General features: G+C 57.0%; 1 protein-coding gene across 2 annotated transcripts in view; it reads left to right on the plus strand.

Moving 5' to 3' along the window:
- The window catches only part of plat (plasminogen activator, tissue), a 31,291-nt gene extending 14,176 nt beyond the window's left edge, over positions 1-17,115 (plus strand). For both annotated transcript variants that reach the window (XM_085971308.1, XM_085971309.1), the window contains exons 4-14: positions 2,827-2,958; positions 4,677-4,787; positions 4,899-5,073; positions 5,650-5,741; positions 7,385-7,559; positions 8,289-8,383; positions 10,479-10,674; positions 11,414-11,550; positions 13,787-13,927; positions 14,053-14,201; positions 15,233-17,115. In XM_085971308.1, the coding sequence (XP_085827434.1) occupies positions 2,827-2,958; positions 4,677-4,787; positions 4,899-5,073; positions 5,650-5,741; positions 7,385-7,559; positions 8,289-8,383; positions 10,479-10,674; positions 11,414-11,550; positions 13,787-13,927; positions 14,053-14,201; positions 15,233-15,394 (1,565 nt within the window). In that variant the 3' untranslated portion in view covers positions 15,395-17,115. The remainder of the gene's footprint in view (positions 1-2,826; positions 2,959-4,676; positions 4,788-4,898; positions 5,074-5,649; positions 5,742-7,384; positions 7,560-8,288; positions 8,384-10,478; positions 10,675-11,413; positions 11,551-13,786; positions 13,928-14,052; positions 14,202-15,232) is intronic.
- The last annotated feature ends 211 nt before the right edge of the window (positions 17,116-17,326 follow it).

Raw genomic sequence — 17,326 nt, forward strand, 5'->3', positions numbered from 1 at the left:
GGCCCTCCCTATCTCTGTAATCTCCTCCAGCCCCACAACACTTCCCCCCCCCCCCCCCCCGGAGATATCTGCGCTCCTCTAACTCTAGCCTCTTGAGCATCCCTGATTTTAATCGCTCCACCATTGGTGGCTGTGCCTTTTGTTGCCGAGGCCCTAGCTCTGGAATTCCCTCCCTAAACCTCTCCGCCTCTCTTTCCTCCTTTAAGATGCTCCTTAAAACCTACCTCTTCGACCAAGCTTTCGGTCACCTGCCCTAATTTCTCCTTATGTGGCTCGGTGTCGAGTTTTGTTTGGTAACTCTCCTGTGAAGCGCCTTGGGACGTTTTATATAAATGCCAGTTGTTATTGTTGCGCGTGTTGTTTTCAGCCCAGCTGTCCCGCACGTGCTCCGTTTCCAGCTGGGGCCTCCTTGATAACGGGATCTCCAGCTCCTAGTTGTTGTGTCCCCGTCGCCGGGCAGCGCCCAGCAGTCACACCCCTTGTTGCCAAGCGCTGTTCGCAGTCATTAATTCACTCCTTCACCACGCTACAACGGCAGAGCAAGAGCACAACATTCCCACGCCCAATCAGATTATATAGTGAATATCGCATGCCCCCCCCGCCACCCCGCAAAACCGTGCATTGCTGAAATGGCTGGTCCCCACATGTTGATGAAAAGCGCCTTGTGATCACAAACTGTCTGATTTACAGGCACTCGGTTCACAACGAATTACTTTGAACTGTGGTGACTAATTGTGGGCAAAGTTTGGGAGCCGTTTTAATTGCACCAAGTTCCCACCAAGCCAGCAGTGAGAACAAGGAACAGGCGCTGGGTTTTGGTGACGATGGCTGAGGAAGGAATGTTGGTCAGCACCCCGGGAGAACTTAGTCCTTTCAACAAGTGCCAACTGTCAACGACTGAGACAGGCAGTTAGCTTCAGTTTAACATCTCGCCCTCGGACAGTGCGGCGCTCCCTCAGTACTGCCCCTCCGACAGTGCGGCGCTCCCTCAGTACTGACCCTCCGACAGTGCGGCGCTCCCTCAGTACTGACCCTCCGACAATGCAGCGCTCCCTCAGTACTGACCCTCCGACAGTGCGGCGCTCCCTCAGTACAGACCCTCCGACAATGCAGCGCTCCCTCAGTACTGACCCTCCGACAGTGCGGCGCTCCCTCAGTACTGACCCTCCGACAATGCAGCGCTCCCTCAGTACTGCCTCTCCGACAGTCCAGCTCTCCCTCAGTACTGACCCTCCGACAATGCAGCGCTCCCTCAGTATTGACCCTTGGACAGTGCAGCACTCCCTCGACCCTCCAACAATGCAGCGCTCCCTCGGTACTGCCCCTCCAACAGTGCAGCGCTCCCTCAGTACTTACCTTCCTACAGTGAAGTGCTCCCTCAGTACTGCCCTTCCGACAGTGCGGCGCTCCCTCAGTACTGCCCCTCCGACAGTGCAGCGCTCCCTCAGCACTGCCCCTCCCAACAGTGCAGCGCTCCCTCAGTACCAACCTTCCGACAGTGCAGCGCTCCCTCAGTACTGCCCCTCCGACAGTGCAGTACTGCCCCTCCGACAGTGCAGCACTCCCTCGGTACTACCCCTCCGACAGTGCAGCTCTCCCTCAGTACTGCCCCTCCGACAGTGCAGCTCTCCCTCAGTACTGCCCCTCTGACCGTGCAGCGCTCCCTCAGTACTGCCCCTCTGACCATGTGGCGCTCCCTCGGTACTGCCCCTCTGACCATGTGGCACTCCCTCGGTACTGCCCCTCTGACAGTGCGGCGCACCCTCAGTACTGCCCCTCCGACAGTGTCCTCTCCTGTCCTGCTCCATCTCTGGGGGGCCGTGCCCTCTCCTCCTGTCCATCCTCGCACAGCTTGGCTCCTTTCTGAGGGGAAAAAAGAATCTCTTCAATCAAAGCTGGAGCTTAGCGAGCAATTCAAACACATGGTAACCGGGCCGTAACAGGAAACGACTCCCAGACTTGCACACAGTCGGTCTGTAATGAGGGCAAAAGGTGGGTGAGTAGGTGAGAGGCAGAGGGAGGGAAAGGGATGACGACGCGAGTGGAGGATGGAGAGAGTGATGAGGAAAGTGGACAGGGGAGGGCGGTCCTCTGTCCCTTTCGGTGAGATTGAAGCAGCTGGCCACAGCTGGATGAGGCTGTTGCCCAAATTCGGTTGGTAGAGGGGTTCCCCACTGTGTGGGCAGGGGCTCCTTTTGGCCAATTAGAATGGCAACTACCGGGGACCAGTATTAACTGGCAGCGAGAGCTGGTACACCGCCCCTTTAAGACGCTCCTTAAAACCCACCTCTTTGACCAAGCTTTTGGTCACCTGTCCTAATGTCTCCTTCGGTGGCTCGCTGTCAAATTTTGTTTAAGATTAGGGGGCATCGCGTAAAAATTAGAGCCAGACCTTTGAGGAGTGAAGGGTGATAGAAGTTTGGAACTCTCTCTCACAAATGGCAATTGATGCTCGGTCGATTCTTAATTTTAAATCTGAGATTGATAGATTTTTGTTAACCAAAAGTATTTGGGATACGGGCCAAAGGCGGGTAGATGGAGTTCGGTCACAGATCAGCCATGATCTCATTGACTGGTGGAACAGGCTCGAGGGGCTGAATGGCCTCCTCCTGTTCCTATTATTATGCTCCTGTGACGAGCCTTGTGATGCTTTACTACATTAAAGGCGTTATAGAAATGCAGGTTGTTGCCGTGTCTCACTTACGATCCGTGGTGCTGTTGTATGCTCGCAGTGTCGGACTGCTCCTAACCTGCCGGCCCTCACCCCGTGCGCTAACACTTCAGCCTGTGCTCACTGTTCACACTCGGTGTTTTTGACTGTTTTAGGGTATTGTGTGAACGCTGCTGGTTTCGAGATCCACCTGCAGGATGAGACGTGGCTGCAGACCGAGGGGAGACTGATCAAGTACTGCCGCTGTGAGCACTCGGAAATCCACTGCCACAGTGTGCCCGTGCAAGGTGGGTGTGAAACAGGCTCCTCGCTCAGACCAGCCTCGTTAAACTCTTTAACAAGAGATTGGAAATCATCGAGGCACTTCCAAGTCAGTTAGTAAACTCGGATGATAAAAGCATAATTCTTAACTCCCCAAACCAGCATCAGTACAGACAGGGAGGCTAATTGGTCCCTCTAACTCGCCCATGCTCGAAACTGTGACTCGGGGCCCGCGTGCCGCGCTGTGACTCGAGCAGTGTGCCACACTGTGACTAGGGGCCCGCGCACCGCGCCATGACTCGGGCAGTGTGCCACACTGTGACTCGGGGCCCGCGCAACGCGCCGTGACTCAGGCAGTGTGCCACACAGTGACTAGGGGCCCGCGCACCGCGCCCTGACTCGAGCAGTGTGCCACACTGTGACTAGGGGCCCGCGCCCCGCACCGTGACTCTGGCAGTGTGCCACACTGTGACTAGGGGCCCGCGCACCGCGCCGTGACTCGGGCAGTGTGCCACACTGTGACTAGGGGCCCGCGCACCGCGCCGTGACTCGGGGGCAGTGTGCCACACTGTGACTAGGGGCCCGCGCACCGCGCCGTGACTCGAGCAGTGTGCCACACTGTGACTAGGGGCCCGCGCACCGCGCCGTGACTCGGGGGCAGTGTGCCACACTGTGACTAGGGGCCCGCGCATCGCGCCGTGACTCGAGCAGTGTGCCACACTGTGACTAGGGGCCCGCGCACCGCGCCGTGACTCGGGGGCAGTGTGCCACACTGTGACTAGGGGCCCGCGCACCGCGCCGTGACTCGAGCAGTGTGCCACACTGTGACTAGGGGCCCACGCCCCGCGCCGTGACTCGGGCAGTGTGCCACACTGTGACTAGGGGCCCGCGCACCGCGCCGTGACTCGAGCAGTGTGCCACACAGTGACTAGGGGCCCACGCATCGCACCGTGACTCGAGCAGTGTGCCACACTGTGACTAGGGGCCCACGCACCGCGCCGTGACTCGAGCAGTGTGCCACACTGTGACTAGGGGCCCGCGCCCCGCGCCCTGACTCGAGCAGTGTGCCACACTGTGACTAGGGGCCCGCGCAACGCGCCGTGACTCAGGCAGTGTGCCACACTGTGACTAGGGGCCCACGCACCGCGCCGTGACTCGGGCAGTGTGCCACACTGTGACTAGGGGCCCACGCACCGCGCCGTGACTCGGGCAGTGTGCCACACTGTGACTAGGGGCCCGCGCACCGCGCCCTGACTCGAGCAGTGTGCCACACTGTGACTAGGGGCCCGCGCACCGCGCCGTGACTCGAGCAGTGTGCCACACTGTGACTAGGGGCCCGCGCACCGCGCCGTGACTCTGGCAGTGTGCCACACTGTGACTAGGGGCCCGCGCACCGCGCCGTGACTCGAGCAGTGTGCCACACAGTGACTCGGGGCCCACGCACCGCGCCGTGACTCGGGCAGCGTGCCACACAGTGACTCGGGGCCCGCACATCGCGCCGTGACTCGGGCAGCGTGCCACACAGTGACTCGGGTCCCGCACAACGCGCCGTGACTCAGGCAGCGTGCCACACAGTGACTCGGGTCCCGCGCGCCGTGCCGTGACTCGGGCAGCGTGCCACACAGTGACTCGGGGCCCACGCACCGTGCCGTGACTCGGGCAGCGTGCCACACAGTGACTCGGGTCCCGCGCGCCGTGATATGTAAGGACTGCGACTGACTGCAGTGTGTTTCCTCCCTCACAGCTTGTGGGCATAACAAGTGCTACAATGGCGGGAGGTGTCGTCAGGCCATTTACTCCCAGCACCATGTGTGCCAATGTCCAACGGGATACAGAGGGCAGCTGTGTGAGTTCGGTACGTGCAGTCGACTTGCTCCGAGGGGCCCAGCTGTGTTGCTGGGCTCTCCACACCCTACTCTCGGCTCTTTTTCCTCTCGGCTCTGACTCCCCATTTCTTGTGCTGCAGATACCAGGGCGCAGTGTTACCAGGGCCGTGGGACGTCGTATCGAGGGACCTGGAGCATGACCCGCTCTGGGAGAGAGTGCCTCAACTGGAATTCGAGCGCTGTCACCCGCACTCGCTACAATGGCCGCTGGCCCGACGCCCAACAGATGGGCCTGGGCAATCACAACTTCTGCAGGTAGGAGGCAATTGCCTGGGAACCAGCTCACGCGTCTACCAATCGACGGCTCCCTCCTCTCCTCGAGGTGTTGCTGAGGGTCCTGATCTATGGCCACCAGTCCCGCTTCACTCAAAGAGCCATTAAGCATCTGCAAGCTTAAAGAGACTGCCAGGCTCTTCTACCATGGGGCCCATCACAGCTGATACCGACCTTCCTTGTCCAGCTCGCCAAAGGCGATTCCCCCCTGTACACTTTCCAAGGGGTTCATTTACTGCCGGCCAGGAGTGGGACCCCTGACTGATTTTATTTCCCCACCCACCGTCTATAACCCCCAGGGCACTGAGGCCAAGTGCTCTGCCTATAATGCTGGCGTCAGCTGATTCAGCACAGGCCAGGGGTCGTGTCAGGATCTCCCTGTGTCTAAAGGCCGTGTTTCTAAGGCTGGCTCGCTGTGTTAAAGGGTGTTTCTTCAGAGGGAGAATTGTAGTGGGAGGCGAGTCGGGCACTGGGTTCACGGGTTCACTGTCTCCACCTTCTCCCCTTTCCTCTCTGGGTGTGTGTGATGTGTGATGTGTGAACCTCTCTCTGTTGCAGGAACCCCGATAATGACACGGTGCCCTGGTGCCACATCTACAGCGGCCACATCCTGACCTGGGACAAGTGCAGCCTTCCCGCCTGCCCACCGAGTAAGTGTCCCGCCACTCCTCTCAAACCAATCGTCCCCCCTCGGGCACAGGGAGAGCGCGCCACATTTTCACATCACCCCAAGCTACCCCTCTCCGCACCGGTAACCCCTCGCCCCATCACTGGTAACCCCTCGCCCCATCACCGGTAACCCCTCGCCCCATCACCGGTAACCCCTTGCCCCATCGATCCCCACAATACCGCTCCCATCATTGCCCCCCACATTGCCTGTCTCTACAGTGCCCCCAATGACCCCACTCCTTGTGTGGCTCCACTGACGGTGACAGCACTCCAGCCCCTCACCGTCACGTGTGAGCCCAGGGAGTGGCGGCAGGCTCGTCCACCATCCCCACTCCGTCAACAGATAAACTTGGCAATGGGATTTCCAGCTGGCCTGGACATCCCTAACACAGGGATATGGAAGCTCTGCATACTGCCCCAAGTGAAACCGGGCTGACCGCTGCCTTCCTGCTTGGTGCAGCCCCGTGCAGGCACCAGCAGTGACTCTGGGACTGGGGAACCGCACACCGCAGCCTGCGGACAGGTGACCCTGGGACTGGGGAACCTCACACCGCAGCCTGCGGACAGGTGACTCTGGGACTGGGGAACCGCACACCGCAGCCTGCGGACAGGTGACTCTGGGACTGGGGAACCTCACACCGCAGCCTGCGGACAGGTGACTCTGGGACTGGGGAACCTCACACCGCAGCCTGCGGACCGGTGACTCTGGGACTGGGGAACTGCACACTGCAGCCTGCGGACAGGTGACCCTGGGACTGGGGAACCTCACACCGCAGCCTGCGGACAGGTGACTCTGGGACTGGGGAACCTCACACCGCAGCCTGCGGACAGGTGACCCTGGGACTGGGGAACCTCACACCGCAGCCTGCGGACAGGTGACCCTGGGACTGGGGAACCTCACACCGCAGCCTGCGGACAGGTGACTCTGGGACTGGGGAACTGCACACTGCAGCCTGCGGACAGGTGACTCTGGGACTGGGGAACCGCACACTGCAGCCTGCGGACAGGTGACTCTGGGACTGGGGAACCTCACACCGCAGCCTGCGGACAGGTGACTCTGGGACTGGGGAACTGCACACTGCAGCCTGCGGACAGGTGACTCTGGGACTGGGGAACCGCACACCGCAGCCTGCGGACAGGTGACTCTGGGACTGGGGAACCGCACACCGCAGCCTGCGGACAGGTGACTCTGGGACTGGGGAACCTCACACCGCAGCCTGCGGACAGGTGACCCTGGGACTGGGGAACCTCACACCGCAGCCTGCGGACAGGTGACCCTGGGACTGGGGAACCTCACACCGCAGCCTGCGGACAGGTGACTCTGGGACTGGGGAACCTCACACCGCAGCCTGCGGACCGGTGACTCTGGGACTGGGGAACCGCACACTGCGGACAGGTGACTCTGGGACTGGGGAACCGCACACCGCAGCCTGCGGACCGGTGACTCTGGGACTGGGGAACCGCACACCGCAGCCTGCGGACCGGTGACTCTGGGACTGGGGAACCGCACACTGCGGACAGGTGACCCTGGGAACCGCACACCGCAGCCTGCGGACAGGTGACCCTGGGACTGGGACAGGTACAGCGAGGGGCAATAATTAACCAGGCTTCTGTTTGGCCGCAGGTCTCGGCTCTGAGTGTTACACCAAAACCGGGGCGGATTACCGGGGAACCCGGAGCTACTCTCGGTCGGGGAGCCGCTGCCTCAACTGGGATTCGGAGGCCGTCCGTAACAAGCAGACCAATGCCTGGGTACCCACCGCCCATCGGCTGGGGCTGGGCAGCCACAGTCACTGCAGGTAAAACTCTCACATCAAAAGCAATCAAACTCTCCTGCAACTCCCGCTGCGGGTCACTCGCATTTACCCTCGCTTTGTTGCTGCATAAATTTTTAAAAAAAAGAAAGACTTGCATTTCTATAGCGCCTTTCATGACCACCGGACGTCCCAAAGTGCTTTACAGCCAACAAAGTAATTTTTTTTTGAAGTGTAGTCACTGTTGTAATGTAGGAAATGCGGCAGCCGATTTGTGCACAGCAAGCTCCCACAAACAGCAATGTGAAAATGACCAGATAATCTGTTTTAGTGATGTTTATTGTGGGATAAGTGCCGGAAAAGTGCCGTGGGATCTTTTATGTCCACCTGAGAGAGCAGACGGGGCCTTGGTTTAACGTCTCATCTGAAAGACGGCACCTCCGACAGTGCAGCACTCCCTCAGCACTGCACTGCACTGCAGTGTCAGCCTAGATTTATGTGCTCAAGTGTCTGGAGTGGGACTTGAACCCACAACCTTCAGTTACTGTTGGTCTGCTCAATTGTCCTGTCAATGTTTGGCCTGTGCGGAGTTACCCCTTCCTCAGTCAGGACACGACACTTGGTCCCTGGGTTGGGGACAATTAAAACCAGCCAGCGTCCCCCACTCCTCGCCACCCTCCCGGAACTCCTGCCGCATGTCGGGAGAGGACAGGACACCATTACCCCTGTGTCTCTCTTCACTAACACTCACACAATGTCGTCTTGTCATTCCAGAAATCCGGATGGAGATTCCAAACCCTGGTGTTATATTAAGAGGGGAAGCAAAGTCACTTGGGAATACTGCAACATCCAGCACTGCATCTCAACTGGTAAGAATTACACACCTGCCCAACACTCAGCAACTGGGCATACACGCACTCACACAGGTGCAGGCACACGCACGGACACACACACACACACACACACACACACTGACTGACAAACACGGACACACACACACACACTGACTGACAAACACGGACACACACACACACTGACTGACAAACACGGACACACACACACACTGACTGACAGACCCGGACACACACACACACACTGACTGACAAACACGGACACACACACACACTGACTGACAGACCCGGACACACACACACACACTGACTGACAAACACGGACACACACACTGACTGACAGACCCGGACACACACACACTGACTGACAGACCCGGACACACACACACTGACTGACAGACCCGGACACACACACACTGACTGACAGACCCGGACACACACACTGACTGACAGACCCGGACACACACACTGACTGACAGACCCGGACACACACACTGACTGACAAACACGGACACACACACACTGACTGACAGACCCGGACACACACACTGACTGACAGACCCGGACACACACACTGACTGACAAACACGGACACACACACTGACTGACAGACCCGGACACACACACTGACTGACAAACACGGACACACACACTGACTGACGGACAGACCCGGACACACACACACTGACTGACAGACCCGGACACACACACTAACTGACGGACAGACCCGGACACACACACACTGACTGACGGACAGACCCGGACACACACACTGACTGACAGACCCGGACACACACACTGACTGACGGACAGACCCGGACACACACACTGACTGACAGACCCGGACACACACACTGACTGACGGACAGACCCGGACACACACACTGACTGACAAACACGGACACACACACACTGACTGACAGACCCGGACACACACACTGACTGACGGACAGACCCGGACACACACACACTGACTGACGGACAGACCCGGACACACACACTGACTGACAGACCCGGACACACACACTGACTGACGGACAGACCCGGACACACACACTGACTGACAGACCCGGACACACACACTGACTGACGGACAGACCCGGACACACACACTGACAAACACGGACACACACACACTGACTGACAGACCCGGACACACACACTGACTGACGGACAGACCCGGACACACACACTGACTGACAGACCCGGACACACACACACTGACTGACAAACACGGACACACACATACACACTGACTGACAAACACGGACACACACACTGACTGACAAACACGGACACACCCACACTGACTGACAAACACGGACACACCCACACTGACTGACAAACACGGACACACCCACACTGACTGACAAACACGGACACACCCACACTGACTGACAAACACGGACACACCCACACTGACTGACAAACACGGACACACCCACACTGACTGACAAACACGGACACACCCACACTGACTGACAAACACGGACACACCCACACTGACTGACAAACATGGACACACCCACACTGACGGACAGACCCGACACACCCACACTGACTGACAAACACGGACACACACACTGACTGACAGACCCGGACAAACACACACTGACGGACAGACCCGACACACCCACACTGACGGACAGACCCGACACACACATGGATACACACACTGCCGGACAGACACGGACACACACACACACTGACGGACACACACACTGACTGACAAACACGGACACACACACACACACACTGACTGACAGACAGACACACGCACTGACTGACAGACACGGACACACACACACACACACACACACACACACACACACACACACACACACACACACACTGACTGACACACACACTGACGGACAGACACGGACACACACACTGACGGACGGACGCACACATACAGCCACACATGCGCACAGACACACAGACACACTGGCATACGGACACACACATGGATGGACACGTACATAAACGCACACTCAGTACCCAGAGTTAGTGCCTTTGGCAGAGGAGCGATGGCAGTATTTGTCTAGATTTAAAGACATTACCCATTTTAAATTTGCTTGATCGTTCCCCATTCTGCATGTGTCTGCAACAGGGACCTGCGGGAAGAGACAACCAAAACCCCAGCAGTACCGGATCCTGGGCGGAACAACCAGCGACATCACCTCCCACCCCTGGCAGGCTGCCATTTTCATCTACCACCGGAGGTCCAAGGAATATGCCTTCCTGTGTGGCGGGAGCCTGATCGGATCCTGCTGGGTCCTGACAGCAGCTCACTGCTTTTACGATAGGTAAGTGGGACCGCAGTGTGAGACCCGTGTCAGTGAGGGGCCTCGGCCAAAACCCATGGTGCAATAGAGGAAACGAGATCAATCCACAGATTGACGTAGGACCTCGATGGTAGAGAGACGCTCCCCAAGGCACTTCACAAACTTTGGAACAAAAGTAAATGTTGCATAGGTGAGCCCAGACTGGGGTTTAAGAGCCTCCAGATCATAGGAGCAAGGGAAGACTGCGTGAGGGGAGGAGTTCCAGGGCTTTGAGACCCTGCGAAGGAATGAGTTTGAGTAGATGATGATGTGATGAGGCTTGGTTTTAAAGGAGGGAGAGACACGCGGGGGGGGAGGTGAAGAAAGGTCTCTCACAAGGCAAGGCCCTGTAGATCCCCAGCCCTCGCTGCTAACCCCAACACGCCAACTCGTGTGGACTGAGGAGCCACCGTTACACAATCCGCACTAAGCACAGTCGATGTGCAAATCCCGCCCCTCATCACCAGTGCAGGTGAGGCTGTCGCTGAGGGGCATGGAGCCTATAGCAGAGCCTATAGCAGAGCCGCCGCAAACATTGGGGAAACGGCCGAGTCCGCGGTTTCCGCTGGTCTGGCACTGTAGTTACAGTAGCCGCGGAGACTGTTCCCCCCCAAGTCTTCCCGCCCCCCATTCTGTGGTGGCTGGGTAGGAATTCCCGTGCTGTTTTGAAAGGGTTGAAGATGGTTAAAATGCGTTAAGTGTATTGTCCTGCTCCCAACAGTTTCAAACCAACAAATATCCGAGTGATCATGGGGAGAACATTCCGGATGGAGGCGTCCATTAACGATCAGGCACTGGAAGTGGAAAAGTACTTCATACACGAGGCTTTCGATGAAGACACTTACAATCACGACATTGGTACGACCTTATTTATCTCTCGCTTAAAGTCTCTCTCCTGAACGCATTTCTCCACAGGGACTCCCCACCGCAAGTGGCCTTCTCCGTCTACACTGGCTGCAGAGCCTGGCCCTTACACCCAATGGGAGGCAGGGACAGGGGCTGGAGACTAGGCAGTGCCAGTGTGCAGCGCCTGACTGAAGCCTGGTGCCAACCATGCCATGCATAAAGGGCCCAAAGTGCTGTGCCAAGGGCCTTCTGTATTGACGGGGGCTGGGTGGCCATCTCTGAATGATCAGCGGAACCACGAGCCGAGTGCAAGTGGCTCATGAACATCTTCTGCCCCAGTGGCTATTGGGCGAACACACTCTCTGGGTGTGGTTCCGAACTGTACAGGCCACAGTGTTGGACTGTCGGTCTATAGTCAGTTGGATAGTGGAGGGCGAGGGGTTATCGGCCAAGGTTCCTGCTCCTGATCACTACCCAGTTATCCCAGTTCAAGAGGGGACAAGATCAGGGACAGTTCGCGAGCCTGTCAGCCCCCACACATTGAACAGACTCTCTGGGAACTGTACCGAACTGGAGATGGTCTTTGGGGAAAGGAGTCAGCTGCCAGAAGTAGAATGACAGCCCCCTGCTAACCCTCTCCTTGCAACTTCCGTATCTGGTTTCCCGCCCCTCCCAGGAGATCATGTGGCTCCGGGTGAAGTGCAGAGTTTATATATCATGAGCCACAAGACACCAGGACTGAGTGGGACAGGCTGGATGGACCAGAGGGTCTTCTATTATTAAGGACGTGGTAACAGGGCACTTAGAAAATAATAATGGGATTGGGCAGAGTCAACACGAAAGGGAAATCATGTTTGACGAATCTATTAGAGTTTTTTGAGGTGGTAACTAGCAGAATAGATAAGGGGGAACCAGTGGATGTGGTGTATTTAGATTTTCAGAAGGATTGAGGATTGGTTAATGGGCAGAATAGGAATAAACGGGTCATTTTCGGGTGGGCAGGCTGTAACTAGTGGGGTACCGCAAGGATCAGTGCTTGGGCCCCAGCTATTCACAATCTATATCAATGATTTGGATGAGGGGACCAAATGTAATATATCCAAGTTTGCTGATGATACAAAGCTGGGTGGGAATGTAAGTTGTGAGGAGGATGCAAGGAGGCTTCAAGGGGATATAGACAGGCTAAGTGAGTGGGCAAGAACATGGCAAATGGAATATAATGTGGAGAAATGTGGAGTTATCCACTTTGGTAGGGAAAATAGAACAGAGTATTTTTTAAATGGTGAGAGATTGGGAAATGTTGGTGTTCAGAGGGACCTGGGTGTCCTTGTACACGAATCACTGAAAGTTAACATGCAGGTACAGCAAGCAATTAGGAAAGCAAATGGTATGTTGGCCTTTATTACAAGAGGATTTGAGTATAAGAGTAAAGACGTCTTACTGCAATTATATAGGGTCCTGGTGAGACCACGCCAGGAGTATTGTGTACAGTTTTGGTCTCCTTACCTAAGGAAGGATATACTTACCATAGAGGGAGTGCAACGAAGGTTCACCAGACTGGTTCCTGGGATGGGGGGATTGTCCTATGAGGAGAGATTGAGTAGACTAGGCCTATATTCTCTAGAGTTTAGAAGAATGAGAGGTGATCTCATTGAAACATACAAAATTCTTACAGGGCTTGACAGGGTAGATGCAGGGAGGATGTTTCCCCTGACTGGGGAGTCTAGAACCAGGGGCCACAGTCTCAGAATAAGGGGTCGGCCATTTAGGACTGAGATGAGGAGAAATTTCTTCACTCAGAGGGTGGTGAATCTTTGGAATTTTCTACCCCAGAGGGCTGTGGAGGCTCAGTCATTGAGTATATTCAAGACAGAGATCGATAGATTTTTGAATATTAAGGGAATCAAGGGATATGGGGATAGTGCAGGAAAGTGGAGATGAGATGGAAGATCAGCCATGATCTTATTGAATGGCGGAGCAGGCTCGAGGGGCCAAATGGCCGACTCCTGGTCCAATTTCTTAACTTATGTTCTCCTGTCCGTTATTTGCCGTACGCGCATACATGACGGTGTCTGAGTGCCGTTGTCAGGGCTGAGGATGGAGGATCTCTGGGAGGGGGGTGGCGGGAGGGAGGATGCTGGGCAGAGGTACAGTGACTGAGACGAGGAGGGACAGTTTTTGAGAGTCAGAGTTGCACGGCCTTGACCCCGACTAAACTCACCCTTTTTTTGGGGGTCTTCTCCTCCAGCTCTAATCAAACTCCGCTCGAAGTCTGGGCAATGCGCCAAGGATACGCGTCATGTGCGCACGGTCTGCCTGCCGCGGGAGGGGCAGCGCCTTGCAGACTGGACTGAGTGCGAGATCTCGGGATACGGCAGGGAAACGGAACGTAAGTTCATTTTTCTTTTTTTAACACACGTTTCTCTTACCAGGTGAGACCTCCCTGACGACGACCTCTAACCTCTGTCTCTCTCTCTCTCTCTCTCTCTCTCTCTCTCTCTCTCTACTCCGCAGACTCTCCATTCTACTCCAAGCAGCTGAAGGAAGGAATCGTGCGTCTCTACCCGTCTAGCCGCTGTACCACGGCCCACCTACACAACCGGACCGTCACTGAGAACATGATCTGCGCCGGCGACACTCGGGGCACGGACGACGCCTGCAAGGTGAGTGACGAGCAGCCGGAACTTTATGCCCAGGCTCGAGGCCTACCCCTAAAACCTGGCGGGGAAACGCTGGCCGAGCCCGGAACTTTCTGAGCGGCTGTGTGCCCGCCCCAAAACGGTGCCCAGATCGGGCGGGAATCGCCGATACCCAATAGGTAACCTCCCACCCCCTTCCGGAGAACAAGCTCGCTCCAACTGATGGCTCCAAAATCCTGGAATAAAACCTGAGCAGAAAGAAGCCTCGCACTCTGAACCAAACCGGCTTCCTGTTCTGATGCTCTTAATTCATCGAATCATAGAGCAGAGAAGGAGGCCATTCGGCCCATCGTGCCGGTTCTTGGAAAGAGCTCTCCAATTAATCCCACTCCCCCTGCTCTTTCCCCAAAGCCCTGCAAATTTCTCCTTTTGAAAGTTACTATTAAATCTGCTTTCCGGCAGCGCATTCCAGATCACAACCGCTCGTCCCGCTCCCACCCCCACTGATAGGGCTTCACCCCAGTGCTACCCAGCTCACTCCTCTCCCCTCACAGCCCAGCTTTGAAGGGCACAGTCTGGACTTGTACTCTGGGTGTTCACAGTGCAGGCGGACAGAGTATGAACATTTCACCAGCCAGTACTGAACTCCGCTGTTGGGGGGGGGGCGGGGGGAGTGATGGAGCAGTGAGTGAGCAGCACAAGTGACCAACAACCGCACGGTGATCTGAGCAATCAAAGATGATGCTCAATGGGTGAGGAGTGAGGGGATGAGACACCTCCCTGTGAGCTAAAGAAACCCGTCGGGGTGAGCTTCGACTGCTGGTCTGTGCTAAATTAGCCCATCTTGCCGAGCTGGGGCTCGGGTTGAATAATTGCCCTCAGTACCTTGGCTTGGAGAGCTGGGATTCGCTCCTCTGGCCCTGCTGGAAAAGGCTTGTGTTTCGATCTCCGCCAAGGATATGTAGAGGCTGGCGATGGTTTCCCCGGGCGAACCCTCTGCCCAGCCTCGCTATCTATATACCCTGACCCCACTTTTATTTGTTGCCCCTATGCAGGGAGACTCCGGAGGCCCGCTGGTCTGTCAGACGGAGGGACTCATGAGCCTGCACGGAATCATCAGCTGGGGAATCGGCTGCGGGAAACGGGAAATACCGGGCGTCTACACCAAGGTCACCAACTACCTGGGCTGGATTTACAGTCACATGAACAAGGCCTAAGACCCAACAGCCCGAACACAGCAAGCGGCTTTAACCCCAGAGAGAGCTGGCCAATGGGCACCGAGCGTCGCTCCAACCCCACGCACTGGACTACTGAGGACCACCCGACCACCTCAACACCACCCACTGAGGGGACAATGTGTGAAGTGTCGCTCGGTGGTGCCCACTCGTCTTCCTGGGTCACTGGACAGCGCGTTGGTGCCGGTGGGGAACTTGTATTCAAGACCTTTCGTCCCATTGATGACCTGCTCTCTGGTCGAAAGAGAGGCTTTTTCTCGCCGTGCGCTTGAATGTTCGATACCTTTTGAAGAATTTTAATCTGTTTGTACCGATTGTGTCCCGGCAGGAGCTGCGGCCAATCCATCCCTGAGGTCAGGGGTCGGTCTGACCGCCCCCCCCCCCCATCCCTGAGGTCAGGGGTCGGTCTGAACCCCCCCATCCCTGAGGTCAGGGGTCGGTCTGAACCCCCCATCCCGGAGGTCAGGGTTCAGTTCGACCCACCCCATCCCTGAGGTCAGGGTTCAGTCTGACCCCCCCCCCCCATCCCTGAGGTCAGGGGTCGGTCCGACCCCTTCCCCCCCCCCCCATCCCTGAGGTCAGGGGTCGGTCCGACCCCTTCCCCCCCCCCCCATCCCTGAGGTCAGGGGTCGGTCCGACCCCTTCCCCCCCCCCCCCATCCCTGAGGTCAGGGGTCGGTCCGACCCCTTCCCCCCCCATCCCTGAGGTCAGGGGTCGATCCGACCCCCCCCCCCGCCATCCCTGAGGTCATGGGTCGGTCTGACCCCCCCCCCATCCCTGAGGTCGGGTCGGTCCGGCCCCCCCATCCCTGAGGTCAGGGGTCAGTGTGGTCGCTCCCATTTCGCAACATTCCACGATGGAAGACTCCCGGCTCGCCCGTGTTTCACGGGCTGCTGAGGGCCTGGGACTGAACCTGGTTCTGGGCCACACACACATGACCGAGACAAAGGATTGAGATCAATGTTCCCTTTAAGCAACATGGCCGCACAGCCGGCTTTTAAATAGGAACAAACCGCGCATGCACGGTATTTTGAATGGGTCGCACAGCCCCTTAAAGGGGCCGCGCACCCAAAATAACCGAAAGGTAACATTGATTGAGACCTCTCCTGTCATTTCTGCTGACCAACGGGAAAAGAATCCTAACTTTTGAAAGTGCTTTTTTTTGTCTGATTTGTTTACCAATTGTTTTATTGGGTAGTTAGCCACACCAGGTGAGCAGGCTCAAACTGTACCTGAGGAGCTTCACCTTTGCCGGGTCTGGCACCGGGCTAATACCTCACTCTTTCCTCCTCCTGCAGCCTGCAGGTTGTTTGAATCCCAAGCTCGTCCCTTGCTGATTGATCGCACTCCTCTCTACCCCTTCAGTCCTCGTACTGGCTGCCTCGCGGTTCCTGCTTCTCTCAATAATCAGAGATTCAGAACATTTTATAAAGCTTAATGCTCCAAGAATACTGTGAATTAACTCTTACTCGCTGCATTTACTTGCCTTTTTGTGACTGGGAGTTCATAGTGTGCAGTTCTGGTGACGGGGCCAGTGGGTGATTGAGGCTTCAGATCCCCCTTCAGTCACAGTCCCTGTCACCCTTAACTGGATCCAGGAGCGGGCAGGAATAGCATCTGCCCATTCTTCAATGTGGGTCACACTCGGTGCAACCATTACCTGTGGGGGTCTGTGTGTGTGTGTGCGTGGGTGGGTCTGTGTGGGGGTGCGTGGGTGGGTCTGTGTGGGGGTCTGTGTGGGGGTGCGTGGGGGGGTCTGTGTGTGGGTGCATGGGGGTCGGTGCATGGGGGTCTGTGTGGGGGGTCTGTGCGTGGGTGGGTCTGTGTGGGGGTCTGTGCGTGGGGGTCTGTGTGGGGGTGCGTGGGGGTCTGTGCGTGGGTGGGTCTGTGCGTGGGTGGGTCTGTGTGGGGGTG

The sequence above is a fragment of the Somniosus microcephalus genome, chromosome 30 (genome assembly GCF_052327205.1).
Source record: "Somniosus microcephalus isolate GS21.2 chromosome 30, FLI_Smic_1.0, whole genome shotgun sequence".
In the NCBI taxonomy this organism is placed as follows: domain Eukaryota; kingdom Metazoa; phylum Chordata; class Chondrichthyes; order Squaliformes; family Somniosidae; genus Somniosus; species Somniosus microcephalus.